The following is a 16781-nucleotide window of genomic DNA, read 5'->3' on the forward strand; positions in this document are numbered from 1 at the left end:
CACAAGAGTTAATTGTTTTACAGTAGAGTTTTATTATATCTTACTTCATACACATCTCTTCTACAGAGTTTGATGTGATTAAAACATTCTAAGGTAGGCAAGTGCTTTTTCCCAGCTATTCACCAAGAAAATTTGCCTTCAATCTTGAGAAAACAAACTGTGTGGAGTTGGCATTGCGGTGCATTGTGGGACTGTTTTAGGGACGAGATAGACGCCATCTTGGATTATGTTTCATCCGTAACACAGTTTCGCAATGCACTTCAATGCTAACTCGTTTATTTTCTCAACCTAGAAGAAGATAATATAAGTATAATTCTAGTTAGCTGTTCTAGTTAATTTGTCGGACTATGGTTAAGCTCTTCCTTCTTCATGAAATTTGATTTTCCGAACCATGAAAATAAGTTCACCAATTTGAATATTAGAATTTTGTTTCAATAATAACTTACATTTCATAATATTTGAAGAATGAATCTTTGAAATTACTTAAATATTGCAATAATGCATGAAACCTGACCACGAACGGGATAAAAACCTGGTTAAAAACTTGGAAAAGTGGTTTTGTCTGGTTGACCCTGTAAATAGACCTCTTGCATGTTTTCACACCACGTGTCATTTCCTAGAGTTTTTTTTTTTTTTTTGTTTAACAGTGGCGTATCAGAAGACACATGAATGTCGATACAACCCTAATATAGAATCTTATACTCTAGGGCATAACACCTGCAACAGTACAGACCACGTGTCATTTCCTAGAGCATCATTTCTTTGTTTAACATTGGAGAATCAGAAGACACATGAATATCGATACCACTCTAACATAGAATCTTATTCTCGAGAATTTCACGTGGTCTAAAATGGGTAAAAATTACACCCAACAAGGTAAACTCGAGGTAAAGACGTCTATTCTTATCATTCTCCTGTCAAAGCATTTCATTTATGACGAGAGAAACGAGCGAAAACAGAATCTATGTTGTTCTGCACTCATATAGCAATATCTATTCTTTTAGGTTAAATTCATAAGGTGAAGGAGTCTTTCACGAGATATTTAAGGCTCTGGCATCTAATCCAGTTAAAATTTTTACAAAAGATTTGAATGATATTAACGAACAGACCTTTCCCGAAATCACTTGGGTGACCAACGACGAATAATGGCTCCAAGACGTGGAACTTGATAACTTACGCGTTTGATCATTTCCACTTGGAGTTGCGCAATTGCCCTATTTCACTATGACGTCACACCAAAACAATCTATTGCTTAAACGCAAAGGATCATGGTCGTCAGAGGGGGTCAAATCAACGCAAATTCACCGAAAATTGTTCTAAAACCCGTATCAATCCACGAAGAGAAGTAGAATAGCCAGCAAACGCTCAGAATATTTTTTAGTACATATTAACATATATTATATCTGAAAACCAAGCCATTTTAGATTAAACTGTTTCGCTAGGAGCAAATTTTGTTGAATTTTCTATTGGATTTGGCGATTCTATCCCCCACATAAACAAGCAGTGACGTCATAGTGAAATAGGGCAATTTAAACACATTGTCTCGTGGTCTCTCAAGTGATTTCTGGAAAGGTCTTATGACCATGACCCGAAAAAAAAGTTGAAAAATGAATCTTTTCTAACGTCTTATGTGATATCTTATGTCATATATGTGGGCCCCCAGGATTCAAAGTATACCGCAATGCAATTTGGTCGAGAAATTTCTAAAATATCACAGGAAGCCCAAACAACTGTTAACATTGTAAAGCCAAATGGTGAAGAAAACGTTATTCCAAATTATAAACTATTGACATTGATTTAAAAGAATTTTTTTGCAGCCGCTTCCTTTTGGTTGCGATAAGTTATATAACCGACTAGCATGGCAATTTGAGTGATTATCAGAAATACAAAGTAACCAGGCCCAATACATTGAGGCATCGGTGGGGGTGGGGGACAGTCCTTCTTTTTGTCGCCTGCGAACTAAAGCAGAGAAGAAAAAAACGAGATTTAGTGTAAAAAATGGATTTTAGATGATTCGAAGTATTCAGGGCTAATTATTCTAATTTCTGTCTGTCTATCTATTCGTCTGTCTGTCTGTCTGTCTGTCTTTAGGTTTGTCTGTCTGTCTGTCTGTCAGTCTGTAGGTTTGTGTCTGTCTGTCTGTTTGTCTGTCTGTTTGTCTGTCTGTAGGTTTGTGTCTGTCTATCTGTCTGTCAGTCTGTAGGTTTGTGTCTGTCTGTTTGTCTGTCTGTAGGTTTGTGTCTGTCTATCTGTCTGTCAGTCTGTAGGTTTGTGTCTGTCTGTCTGTTTATCTGTCTGTCTGTAGGTTTGTGTCTGTCTGTCTGTTTGTCTGTCTTTAGGTTTGTCTGTCTGTCTGTCTGTCTGTCTGTCTGTCTGTCTCCTATACTTACTTGTTGTTTAGAGGCCATGTTATTCACTGTATGTAGAAGAGTATCCATGGCATTCTGCATGGTACCTATTTGACTTGATACGTCAGATGTGCCAACATCTCTCTTGTCTAGGCTTCCAGGCTGGATTCGACCGAGAGCATTCCTGGGTAAAAACGAATTGGAAAAAGAAGGACGACTTATGTATACATTTTATGTATTGCGGTTTTCCTCTCTCCTCAAAAGTTAACTTCTTCGGGATTTCACCTAGTTGGAGCCTAGCCCTGTTATAATTGACTTACGCTGTGATACAACTTGCTAAAGCTTAGTAAAAAAAACTTGTCATCGCTTATCACCATGGTAAGTACAGCAGTGGGGCGGCGCCTCTGGAAGTCACCATACAGTCCATGTATGACCCCGGAGCATAGTTCTAGCCAGTGTGAGTTAGTTAGGGTTGATTTGAGAGGAGAGAGGAAAGACCGGAGAACCAGCGGTGATAGGCGAGCGTTTTATCACCATGCCAACCTGACTCCCCTACGAAACCTCGAATAGATAGATTAGGTTAAAGCTATTTTTTTAAAATGTTGAATACTGAATGCTGCATACTGAATAGTGCATTTCAAGACCGAAGTCACGGCATTGTGGGTCATAGAGACATTGTCTAAAGTAGGATTAATAATAATCACTTATTCTATTTTTAGTGTATTCCATGTGAAACAATACCGTAAATCCTCTATTTAGCCCCCCCTCTCAAATAAGCCCCCCACCCCCTCTCAAATAAGCCCCCCCCCCCCCCTCTCAAATAAGCCCCCCCTTTTTAAAGGAAGAAATTTGTTAAGCCCCCCTCTCTTTTTAGAGGTAACTGTTATGAATCTCGCGCTCTGATTGGTTGTGGGAGCGCGTGCTTTGTGAGAACACACAGCACACGCGCGCACTTTTTATATTTTATAAAAGAAATAAAAAACTTGCTTGCTGTGCTTCGCAGTTATAAAGCACTTGAGGATTAGCAGCAGACTCGAGAAGTGTCGAGAAACACTCCGCTACGCGTCGTGCTTCTCCTAACACTAGGGACTTTAATATTTGCAAAATCTGCTTTCAAAGTCTGTCTTCCCTGTGGATGAGTTGACTTTACTGACAATATTTTGAATGAAATCTCCAATAAAAAGAACATTAAAGAGACATTAATTAATCTTACGGTTGACGTCGCCGTCGTAGATTTTGCAAATCTTAAAGTCCCTACTTCTCTCGTGTTCTGCCAACCCCCGCGTGCTTTAAAACTACACACAGCACGCGCGTTTTTTATTTCTTATATTCTATTAACTCCCTAGTAGCTTACTTGATATCATCTAGTTTAGTAGTCATCTGTTGTTGTAGGTTGATGATCGTGTTGACTTCTTGTCTGTTGATCGTCTTATCTGAAGTCACCATGTTCGACATTCTGTTATGGTCCGTACTAACCAGGGTGTGCAACGTGTTGGCTTGGACGGTCAATTCTCCTGTCTTTGTGTGCAGCTGACTATAAGATAACCATACAAAATCAATAAGCTTATAAAAAATTATTTTCAAAATCACTTATATGTGAACAGTGTAGTAGTATGGTTGCAGTATTTTTGTATGTGGTCTTCTATTTTCAAAGATTTTAACATTTGAATTATTAATATGCAGATGAGATGACGTAAATTCAAGAATAGGTTACATTTTGCAGTGTGATTTACGACAAGCGTTCTGAAGTGAAATAACCTAAAAGTGTACAAAGCCATATATTTCAGTTATAAAGATGATTTGCAAATGAAAAAACAGCAGTGCTTTCCACAACAGCATTTTTGTATAATAAACTAGTCTTGAATTTACGTCATCTCATTTGCATATTAATATTTCAAATATTTATATTTCTGAAAAGACAAGTTCACATACAAAAATATTGCAACTACATAGTTGAATGGGGAAATACTTTTATATGATTTGAGTGATGCATTTGGAGATATCAAGGTTTATCAAGGTGTGAAATCAGTGTTTCTATTTACCACAATGTTATACATAATACTTTATTAACTAGTTAGTATAGCACGCGCGCTGGTTGGTTGAAAACTGTGCTTTATAAGTGATTATTATATAGTTAGGATAGTACGCGCGAGCTGATTCGTCGAAAACTGTGCTTTATAAGTGAACGGAGCACCGTAATGACACCATACGCGCGCGCGAAGTGCTGCTAGATCTTGACCGTCTTTCTTTTTGCGCAAATAAATTCAATAACAAAATAAAATTAGTGACTATATAATAAAACGAATAAAACAGATTTTCCGCGCTCCGTTTAGTAATAACGCTTTTAAAAAGCGGCGTAAGCACTCAAGAAGTGTGACAAGCACTCGCCTACGGCTCGTTCTTCTCCTTACACTTCTTTCGTGTTTATACCACACTTTCTGCGTGCTTTATTACTGAATGGAGCACGGAAAAAGCTGTTTTATTTGTTAATAAATATAATATTACAATCATTAACATATTGGAAGTTATAGAGATCGCAGGAACGCAAAAAGCGCTCTAAATCAAGTTTTTAAAATACGTACTTTAGCATGTGGTGAATAGCGTTCTGACCTTCGTAGACCAAGCGAATGTCACGCTCGTAGGCTGATTCGTACTGCAGAAAACAAAACTTGTTAAAGAATTCAAGAGTGTTGTAGCGATAGTGAAAGTTCCTCCCACCTTCGGGGTTTTGGGTTCGATTCTTGACTATCAGCTGAGCTGTCTGCGTTCCCAGAAAGGGATTATGGGTCGAGTTACAAATACATAAATGACGAAACTGAAAGTTCGCGCGCGTGCTTTGTGCTCTTATAAAGCACGCCCTCCAGACCAATCAGAACGCGAGATTTAGAGCAGCTATTTCATAAAGAATTATAAAATAACTGATCTAAATCTAACGTTCTTATTGATTGGGAGCGCGTGCTTTATGAGAGCACACAGCACGCGCGCGCACTTTCAGTTTCGTCATTCCTAACCAAAATAACGGCTATTGTAATTTAAATTTTATAAAAGAAATAAAAAGCTTGCTTGCTGTGCTGTGTGCAGTTATAAAGCACTTGGGGATTGGCAGAACACTCAAGAAGTATCCAGAAGCATTCCGCTACGCGTCGTGATTCTCCTAACACTTCTCTAGTGTTCTGCCAACCCCCGCGTGCTTTATGACAGCACACAGCACGCGCGCGCGTTTTCTGTTTCTTCAGTATTAAGTGACTCAGAGAGAGTTTAGATATTACCATAAGGGGGAAAAAAATTACCTGTTCTTCGTCTTTTTTGACTTTATCAGGGTGAGCCTCAGCATATCTACAAAAAATTAATCATCCATTCATTCATTTGTTCGTTTATTCATTCATTCGTTCGTTCATTTACTCATTCATTCCTTCCTTGCTTCCTTGCTTCCTTGCTTCCTTGCTTCCTTGCTTCCTTGCTTCCTCCCTCCCTCCGTCCGTCCGTCCGTCCGTCCGTCCGTCCGTCCGTCCGTCCGTCCGTTCGTTCGTTCGTTCGTTAGTTCACAAAAAAAATCAATAATCCATTCATAGATTCATTCATAAGTTTTCTCTTATTGCTAAATCACTTACTCTTGCTTCTGTTTTTCCAGCTTCTGTTGATATTCTTCATATTGTTTAGTGAGTTTGTCTTGCTCTTCTTGTGAAATTCCAGTCCCTGGTGCGCCCTGAGAGTAACAAAATATTGCTCATGCTTCATGGTTTTCACGTGTTGAAAAAGTTTACTACTCGTCGCAGTAGACCGAGGCAGTCCGTAGCGTCTGTTACAGTGCTTCTCAAGTAACACAATCCAATCTAGCGCCGAAAAAGGTGAATTACACGCGCGAAATTGTAAGAAAAATTTCGAAGCATAATAGATTTTTGGTGGACGCCAATCTAAGTGTTTCCATAACATTTTCGTATAAATAGTTTCTGGAACTACACATTTCAAATCGACCGCGTGATGACTAAAGTGCAACCACGTTTTTATCCGATTTTTGTCCGATGAACATTCTGAACAAGACAGGAAATGACGTCACTTAAGTCCAAACGAAAGTCTTTACTTACCCCCTCTTTAGGTGGTGTTAGAGTCAAGGTACTGAACGACAGCACGTCATGATCGTCTGTAAAATATCAAAATGACTGTTATAAATCTGGCATTCTGATTGCTGTGTGAAGGAACACAGCACGCCCTTTCTATTTTATCATTGGTATTTAAAATAAAGGCTATTCTAGGTTATTAAAAAAAAGTGAAAAAACAAAAATATAAAACTTGAAAAAAAAAATTAGAAAACTACATATGCGATGTAGAATAAAAAATACAAAGAATTGGGCAGAAAATGGACAAAATAGAAAATAGTCAGATTATGACGATTATACATGTAGAGTGACCACAGTAAATCCGTGAAACACTAATTACTAAATAGTACAAAATAGTACTAATTAAACAATAGAAAACAATGGAATTTGCATGAAATTGTGCTATTTAGTATTACTAAAGCTTCACGGATTTACTGTGGTCACTCTAGCTACAGAGTTTAGTTTGTGTATAAAAAATAAAAATAATAAAAGCGAAAAATCAAAAATATAAAACTTAAAAAATAAAATAAAAAACTACGTAAAACAAAAAAACTGAAAATAATTAGGCAGAAAATGGACAAAATAGAAATTCGTATTTGCTGATTATAGATGTAGCTACAGAGTTTAGTGTGTGTGTGTATTGCTATAGACCAAATTCAAAACTCGCACCGATGTGAGGCTTAAGTTGTGAACAAGTTGGTCATTGCAATTTGTGACAAAAATTTCAAACGTCCGGGATTGAGTGCTGCTTCCTGGCCTACCCTACTGGGGAACGTTTTGACATGTCCTACTTGGGGGTGGGGGACAACAGTAAATGAGTCCGCGATACATTTATATCTTGGATTGCGGTTGGATGTCGAATGAGAAATCTTGCATGTCATAACATGTCATAACAAAGGTATATATCGGAATAGCAAAACTAGAAAGTAGAATTTAAAATGTTGGAAGTCGAATATGAAAACTAAGCATTTATATCTTCAAAGTTGTATGTCAAAAACATAATGTTGGCAAAAAACCAGAAAGTACAATGTAAAATGCAAAGTTCGATTTTTGGCCCCGAATGTACGCCATATATCAATGCATGATAATACTCGTGTTTTGGTATCGTGGCCCGTCAAGTTCCTTAAATTTGGATGCGCACGTAACCTTGAGAAAACGATCTATAAAACCCTTGTTTGATGTCCGCAATATTCAGCTCAAAAGTTTTTTTAGGTTGGGCGTAATGTTTTCCTAGATAAAGAAATTTTACTCTAGCGAATGACATGTGCTCTGAAAGGGGAAAACATTACTGTAAAGCTACAGTAAAGATAAAAGGGTAAATTGTACACTGTGAAAACCTGACAAAAATTACTGACGTTTCGGACGCTAGTCCTCTTTTACTCCGACGAAAGACTAGCGCCCGAAACGTCAAGGTGTTTCATCTTTTCACGGTGTATAATTTACCGTTTTATCATTACTGTTTCATTAGAAACACCGACGCTGCTCACACTAGTTTTTAGCTAGTTATCTCTTCTTATTACAGTAAAAATATAGAGGTCTACTCTAAGGCACTCACCAGCTAGTCCGCCAGTAGCAGCAGATATTCCAAAGTATCCTTCTTTTGGTAAATTTACATTCTCGATTCTTGTACATAATTCAAAGTCTTCTGATTTTGTGCTCATTCCTGAATGAAACCAAACCTATGAAAGACAAAAGTAGTGTATAAACATAAAATAGATAGAGGATATCACATGGGCGCGCGGAGATACGAATTTTATCTTCGAGTGTTGAAAAGATCTCTCACGAGTGAGCGTAGTGAACGAGTGAGAGAATTTCAACACGAGAAGATAAATTTCGTATCTCCAAGCGCCCATGTAATATTCTGTTTATTATATGATTATCAATGAAGTATGTTTTGGCTTTTTCAGGCAATTCTTTCCATGTATTTTTGAATAGCCATCGCAATGATGTTATTTTCACGTGTGAAGATATCAATTTTTCGAAATAGAGAGAAATAGATATTTCATCGGTAATTATATGATAAATAAAATTAACGAATGGGAATTACTGCAATAACAGTGGTTTCACCATTAGTTAATGGAGTGGAATGGTTTGGAAACTCCATAGAACAAAGCTATTGTTTTGCATTTGATGTTGAACCGTATCATCACGTGTTACTGACACTGCACAATGGACCAAAGCAAGTATGGCTGATAATACTCATTTCCTTATTATTTTCATGTATGAACATTTTGAAAGTGAAAACTTTCATTCGATGACCACAAACCATGCGAATAAATATTTCCGCGCAGATACAGTTAAGTTGCTAGATGATAAATAAGAAAGCATTAAAAAGGGCAATTTCCTTTTCAAAAAACAATAAATATTATTCATTTAGGATTGATTACAAATAATTACGATTTTAAAACGATATTTTTAGGTAAAAAAATTCAAAATATTTCCGAATACTGATGAACAAACGCAGCAACTTTTCATTCACTGTGCACGGTCAACGTCATATAACAATGGATAAAGTCAAACAAAAACCTAGAACAATAGGTTTTCAACCATTCCACTCCATTAACTAGGGTTCCAAGGGTGGGTCTTCTTCCCTGGATCAGGATTGGAATTTAGAAGTTGATTTTTGCTGAGTGAGAAAAGCTTGAAGCACAGGAGAGAATCGACAAACAACTCTACACTCGCATTATTACGACACTGAGTCCGGGAATAGAAACAAGGGTAGCCTTGAAGAGAGGCTATAGCACTCTCACCACAACTCTAAACCGTGTTTACCAAAATATTACTCCTTATTGATTTCAAATCAAACTCACTCAAACCATCCCAAAATCAAGGATAAAATCCTATTTCTCTGTAGTGCACTCTTGTGTCTCACCTTTAGGGTCTCTCAGGTTTGATTTGAAGTTTGAATTCTTAGAATACATTCTACAAAATTACTGGATTCTGATTGGACAAGAGGAGTACCATTAAATCCCAAATTGTACTCGGTAGAGTCCCAATTGATTTGCTCAATTTTTTGAGTGTATTATAAACAAAAAATCGCACAATCTTCTCGTACAATTCTGAATTTATAGATACTCGTGATGTTTTGAAAGTTCTTAAAATGAACTCGCCTAAACGCTTGTCCAATTTGAAAAATTTCAAAACATCACTCGTGCCTATAAATTCGGAATTGTACTCTGACAGATCGTGTGATTTGCTTTACATATTCATTTTCAAACTTTTTTTTTTCATTTTCAAACTTGCATTAATAAGTACGTTTTAACTTAAGTTTGCAAATGTTAATAATTATAATCATATTTTTATTAAATAAGAGAAAAATTATTACTAACATTTTCTTTTAGTTTGAGGGGCAACGGAAGTACACTTAAAGTAAAAATATATCATACAGTATCTCTGCAACGACTCAAAATTTTTTGAATAAAAAAAAAATCACAAAAATCACAAAAAAAAATTAAAAAAAGCTCAAAATGACTCAATATCATGATTTGTATAATGAATATCTAGGCCATGAAAAGAAATATCAAAAAGAAAGTAAATTAAGGATATTATTATTTATCTTTGAAATCAGGAAGAGATTCTGTAGGCTTGATAGTCACTTTAATTTTTTTTAAATTTCGCGAAAAAATGCCTTTGTTGATTTTAGTCTCGTATAAATATTCCCAAATACCAACGGTTCAGACTCAACTGTTGGTATTTGTATAGGAAATCGCACGATCTCGAGTACAATTTGGAAATTAATAGACACAAGTAATGTTTTGAAAGTTCTCGTAATTGCACGAGCCTTTAGGCGAGCGCAATTAAAGAACTTTCAAAACATTACGAGTGTCTATTAATTCCAAATTGTACGAGAAAAGCGTGTGATTTTTTGTTTATAGTTCACTCAACAAAATTTCAGTAAAAAATGCGAAGTGACGTCCTTCATCTTTGACTATTTGGCGACCAATTTTCAGCCCATCGTGCAACTGAAATGCATAAAAAAAATAGTTCTTATGGCTTTAAATTTTTATTTTCATGTTTTTTAAGTACAAAATGATAAAAAATAATTGTTTTGACATTGTTTTGGACGTGTTTCCATAGCAACTTAATTCGGTACTCCTACGGAGTACAATTAACACTATAATTGTACTCCTCTCGACCAATCAGAGTTGAGTAATTTTGTTGAGTGTACTATAAAGGAATAAATAAAGGACACAAAACTTTTTTTTCTTCTAAATCTTATCTCAAATCATACATACACTGAATCAGATTTACATTAAATACAAGCATAGATGAAATGCAAAACCCACCCCAATGTGATTCCTAACCCACGAACGAAGTGATCCGGCACGATAACTTAAACAAAACAAACACTTTGAAATTCCTTGAGACCTTCACTGGAAAAGTGAATATTCTACACAAATCAAGGCTAACCCTAGCAACAGAACTCGAAACTGTCCAGAGCACTAGATTCAAGGATAAGTTGATAGCTACTTACAGTCAAAACATGTTGATAATAGCGAACTTTGACTCGAATTGGATGAGGTCGGTTTCTGAAGTCTCTAAGGCATCCACCAAGGTGTTGGTTCTTGCCGTCACTACCAAAGAAAACATATTTAAAAATGAAAAACTATGTTATTTATGGTTACAATTTCGAACCCTAAAAAAAACAGCGATCTTCCCCCCATGGGAGTATTACCTGGTCCCTAAGGTAGTATCCCCCCCCAGGAATCTAACCTCCCCCCAGAAAATGGTGACAGTTTACTTACTTGTGGTGTTCATAAGCCTTGGTACCATCGTTCACCATTATGGACACAAAAGGGTTATTTTGCTGGAAAGAAACACAGGATATGATTATAAATATACATGTATATCAAATAATCAAACGTTGATGAAAGGAACACAATAGACATCTGTCATGCAAAAGTCTGTAAATCGAATACAGATTTATCTCCATTTCAAAACATCTAATAGAGTGTGAGGGTATTTTGCCCCGGGGGGGTGTTCTCCCCTATATTCGCTATACGGGTACATGCCGCCAAACAGTGTATGGTTTTCAGCGATTCTACTCTGGAACAGGGTATATGAAATCAGGCTCTCTCCTCTCAGGAACAGGGTTTTCAGCGATCTTGCTCTGGCACAAAAAAATTTGCGAAGAAAATATATTACAAGCTCTTCTTCATCATTTAGTTTTACCAACCGAAACAACAGAAGAATATTTAAATTCAAAATTTGCCGCTAATCTATTGTCTAAATACTCAACACTATTGGATAATTTGTGGAAAATTTGTGGAGGTGGCTTTGGTTGGAGTAATCGCACTGTAAGGAATTGTATATAGACTTGAAAAGTAATTATAAACTATTTTCTGAAGTTCAAAAATATATTTTAGCCACTAATCGTTTTCAATCAGACTTTGATGCTACATAGTTTTTTTTTCCTATTGTTATCTCATTGTGAGACTGTTGTACTATTTTAGTTTGTATTTATTGTGCATTTATTGTACTTAATTCCTACTGTCCGCTGTTGCTATTTATTATTTATATTGTAAAATAGACATAAGTCTCGTTGCTTTTGGGGCAAATGTTACGATAAATATGTTTAAATAAAAATTTAAAAATATATAAAAAAACTGTCTTACTATTCTCATGAGGGATTACAAATTTGATTTAGAGAGAAAATCCCCAAAGCATTTTGGTAGTGGTACTAAAATGATGCCATCATGCAAACAATATTTAATCTATTGACTTATAATCCCCTGGCGAATTGCACTATTTGTCATTTTCTATCAGATGCATTGCTCATCATCAACTACTTGTTCCTAACTCTTTACCATCCTTACTTTACATTCTCACTCTCTCTCACGCAACTTTCATAATCTAAATCTATGGTTAAATCAGTTAATCAAGGTTGGGATAATAATGTCTTCCTTGGATGGGAGGGAAGGAGGGAGGTAGCGAAGGAAGGAGGGATGGAAGGAAGGAGGGAGGAAAGGAGTGAGGGAGGAAAGGAGTGAGGGAGGGAGGGAGGAATAAGCATTGTAAAGTATCGCAGTTGTATCATATCGTACCTCTCCATCATTATCAAACGAGTCACATAGAACTCCCAAACCATTCCACTTGTCAGAACTACCAAACACAGGTCCCTGCTTCCCAGCCGTCTCTGTAAACCATATGGCCTAAAAGAGGAAATATGATTGAGTGAATTAGAACTAACACAAACTGTTCATCACTTTACTTTAAGCTAATTTTTTTCTCGTTTCAGACCATGTGTCATTCCCTTGCGAATAAAAATCTCAGGGGAAGATTCAGGAATAGCGGTTTTACACCACAGCGTGACAGCCAGCCATGTTAGGTGGCAGGAAAAATATTATTGTCTGACACAAGAAAGAATTCAGTTCCCGAGCGCAGCGATCTAACCACAGGCAGCCCAATTTATATTGTGGGTGCTGGCATGTGATGGTGCAAAGCCTTCGTTCGCAAATGTACTTAGTATGGTATCTTGTAGTCTCCCCCACAGCCACTTTCAGTGTCGTCACGCAATGCTTTACCCAGGGGAGAAAGCGTTGCGTGATGACACTGAAAGCGGCTGTGGGGGAGACTAGGTATCTTGTTGCGAGTCACATTTTTACAATCGAGATGTAGATTTTGTGAAGCTAATTTTTCTCTAAAAAGTTTCCAAGCTTTAGCTTGGATTTGAACCCCTGACCTTCTGTTTGCTACAGTAGTCAAATAAGCTATTACCATTGAGCTACTGGAACTTACGGTGGTGAAAGAGATTCGTACAGATGCACAATTTATAAACAGGATTTAAATAAGGGAGCGACGAATTTTTACGGTGGGACTACTCCAACCAAAGCCACCTTGACAAATTTTCTACAAATTAGCCAATCAAAAGTAGGAATCTGAACAATAGAATTGCTACAAATCGGACAAATATCCGTGGGTTTACATGGCTTAGAAGACTGCCAGCACCTTTGTTGTCAAGTATCAACATGCTGTCGCATAGCAACATAGTGATAAGATCTAACAGTGTCAGCCTGATAATATCTTTGTCTGGAAGAACACTGTAATCATAAAGACTGTGTTTTATACGGTTTCTAATTTACTTTCCTGTCGTATTTGAAGTTGTACATTACTATTTTTCTATATCTTTGGTGACACAAATCACTAATTTGCAAAGAAAATATATTACAAGCTCTTCTTCATCATTTAGTTTTACCAACCGGAACAACAGAAGAATATTTAAATTCAAAATTTGCCGCTAATCTATTGTCTAAATACTCAAACACTATTGGATAATTTGTGGAAAATTTGTCGAGGTGGCTTTGGTTGGAGTAGTCGCACTGTAATGCAATGTTCAATATAAGTGGATTAGATTATTTGTAAGGGCTTTCCCCACTCCACCCCTGGTAAAAAATGAACAACACATAAAAGTTTTGACTTACAAATCCATCAGCACCAACTCTTCCTCTCCCTGTCACTCTAAAATGACCTTCAATTTCCCATGATTCACTGGAGAATTTATTTGCCGTCCACAAAAAACCTGGAAGCAGGTTCCAAATGATTGGAATAATATTATTGGATTGATATGAAAATGTTTTGCTGTTGAATTATTATTATTGTTAATGATTGTGATGCTATATATCACTTTTTTTTTTAATTAGTATTTTTACACAAGTGAAAATAATAAATCAGGCGCACTCATTGGTCACAATTTACATCTTATCTCTGCCTTTGAAATAAGCCAGCGTGGAGTGGTAATTAAACGGTTTGAAATGTCTCATGGACAATAAAAACAAAATTAACATCATAACTTACTTCTAAACTGAAAAACAAATACTGTTAATCTTCATATTAAACCCAGCTTTAAATGTAACTTAAACTTCAATCTTAAATACAACGCGAAACGACCGCGATGCAAAAAAAAATACTGGTATATTTTACAGATTGTATTAATAGTTTTCTTAATAAGTTTGTTTCATTTGGGTATTATAGAAGCCAAGAAATATCATTTCTCTCAAAGCAAATAAAACCTTTACTATTGAGGCGAGTTAAACACAACAACTAAATACAATAATAACGATTGTAAATTCAAAAAATACTCCATTGTTCTTTTGAGGTTTCAATCGCTTATATTTAACTTTAATGACACGAAAGAAGAGATTAAAAACTATAAACTTTTACCTGATTGATCCCTAAGAGATGGAGTTATCCTAACTTGATCGTTGCTTGGTATAGCACCTAAAAATAGAAAGGTTTGAAATAATTTTAAATTAAAGAGAGAAACGATTTGGACACGTGTACTGTAACCTTACTTCCTCCAAAAGTCCAAAACGGTATTTGCCCTTGTTTATTCATTAAATGTGGACCCTTGAAGCTGTATTTGTATTCATATTTAACGTGTCGTTCACCAGAATCCGCTAAAATAAGACTAGGAATTATAAAAAATAGAAAAATTGGTAGAGAAAAACTCGTCACGTCCGCCATCTTGGATTTAACAAAGTGAACGCGATCGCACTGTATTGTGGTTAGTGTGTGTTTGAGTCAATAGTTGGCATCTGCTGATTGGATGAAAACACGATGAATAATTTATATTAAAGAAGGGGCTTTCCCTGAGTTTTCTCGAACAGCGTTTGAGTTCTATTCTCGACTTTCACATCCCCATAATCCTTAACGTCTTTGGGGGGTAACCAGAGGGTAAAAACCCACTTATTTTGCTGAAGGCTGATCAGACAATGTTGAAAATACCTTGTTTGGCATCCAAAGATAAAATGAAGAAGTAAAAAAACAGAAAAAGATAGAAGCTTGAAGACGTTTAAGGTAAATTTTTAACATTTTTTCGTAAGTCAATACATTTTCTGTAAGACTAAAACTCTCGATGATCTGTACACACAAAAATAACTTGGAATAAACTGATAATCAGTATTGTACAGATAAAAGCAGGTATAGTATAAATTCAATTAAGAAATCTTTCAATTTGGGACAGTTTTTTGATTGGTTACCCCCAAAAAACGCAAGGCATTATGTGGGAATGTGAAAGTCGATAATTTATTTTCTCTTTATCAGAGTTAGAGTTTTCTCCTCCTTATGAATACCAGACTGCACGTTTACTAACGGTTTGTGAATCAAGGGTTGTGCACTCATCTCTAACCTCTTGGACCTTGGGCCGTATAGGGGCGTACTCAAAACAATGGTCCGGTCCAAAATAGGGATCTAATTTTATAATCTAAGGTGGTGGATATCGGTGCATACCCCCTCCCCCCTCAGATACCTGTTCAATTGCTCGATACTGGGAGTGTGTAGTGGCAATTTCTATACAAAAAAGTGATTTTAAGCACACATGCAGACAGACAGTCCATTCATATGGCGTTATATTCCCGACAAAATTCAACCTCAGGTTTTCAACATTCTAATAAAGAATTCAGTGTTTCACTTGCAATGCAATATTGTTAGTTGCTTTTCCGACATTGAAGATTTCGATTTCAACTTAGCTGTAATCTCGTCCAACATTCGAGTTCCACGATTGAACATTCGTTAATTGTCTGGACAAAATTCAACATTGTTCTTTTGACATACATCAAGTTCAACATTCAACTTTGAGAACGTTATTTTCTAAACAGTATATTAAAATGAACCATTAGAGTTTCTCGTTCAAGGACTAAGGTTTTAAAGTTTTTAGATACAAACACATAATCTTTTCGGTCCGTGTAACACTTCACAAAGAGCTTTTCAATTTAGTTGGCGTGAATTGGACATATAAAATTTGCCTGATTTTTGAATTTTCATTTTTTATGATCATGTCAAAATTCCAATATTGTCCAATTCACGCCAACTAAATTGAAAAGCTCTTTGTGGAGTGTTACACGGACCTACACAGACCCTTTCCGTCATTGTTGGATTACAATCCAACATTCAAGTTCTACCATTGAACTTCACGCACGAGTGCGTTTGACCTATGCACAGGCAGCCCAAACAAGGTTCCTGTGTATGGTTTATAAGGGAATGTATGGGAGTTATGATAAAGTTACGAAAATAAAACGTTTCACTCAACAGTTTGCCTCAAAACCTGCTGCAGTTGTTGCTTTTACTTTGTTCAGTCTTCTGGCGAAGTTTCAGCGCGATTTGAGGCCGTTTAGTGGGTTTTTTCAAAATCCGCTCTTCTCTACCTAAATAATGGGAAGGCTGAAGACTTAGCACCCGATATCGACTACATCACGCTAGAAAATCCAAAAAAAATCTCTATCTCTCTCCTTGAACCGCAATAAAAATGCAACATCTCAAAGGGATACGATAATTTCTCTATTATAACATGTATTCTGAATGCCACCACGCCAAATATGTCCAGAAAAATCCTGGCTTG

General features: G+C 36.4%; 1 protein-coding gene across 1 annotated transcript; it reads right to left on the reverse strand.

Moving 5' to 3' along the window:
- Positions 1–12: 12 nt before the first annotated feature.
- On the reverse strand, positions 13–14926 carry LOC116302416 (protein ERGIC-53). Its single transcript, XM_031711707.2, has 14 exons — positions 14737–14926; positions 14606–14662; positions 13867–13964; positions 12490–12597; positions 11191–11252; positions 10920–11019; positions 8001–8124; positions 6434–6489; positions 5960–6054; positions 5639–5684; positions 4931–5001; positions 3703–3882; positions 2391–2532; positions 13–1959 (listed from the first exon to the last, which is right to left on the reverse strand). Exons 1-14 carry the CDS (start codon positions 14906–14908, stop codon positions 1798–1800), a joined length of 1473 nt encoding a protein of 490 aa, XP_031567567.1. The 5' UTR covers positions 14909–14926; the 3' UTR covers positions 13–1797.
- Between the last annotated feature and the right edge of the window lie 1855 nt (positions 14927–16781).

The sequence above is a fragment of the Actinia tenebrosa genome, unplaced genomic scaffold (assembly GCF_029948245.1).
Source record: "Actinia tenebrosa isolate PJP-AT-01 unplaced genomic scaffold, QUT_ActTen_1.0 PGA_scaffold11__36_contigs__length_13525064, whole genome shotgun sequence".
NCBI classification, from domain to species: Eukaryota; Metazoa; Cnidaria; class Anthozoa; order Actiniaria; family Actiniidae; genus Actinia; species Actinia tenebrosa.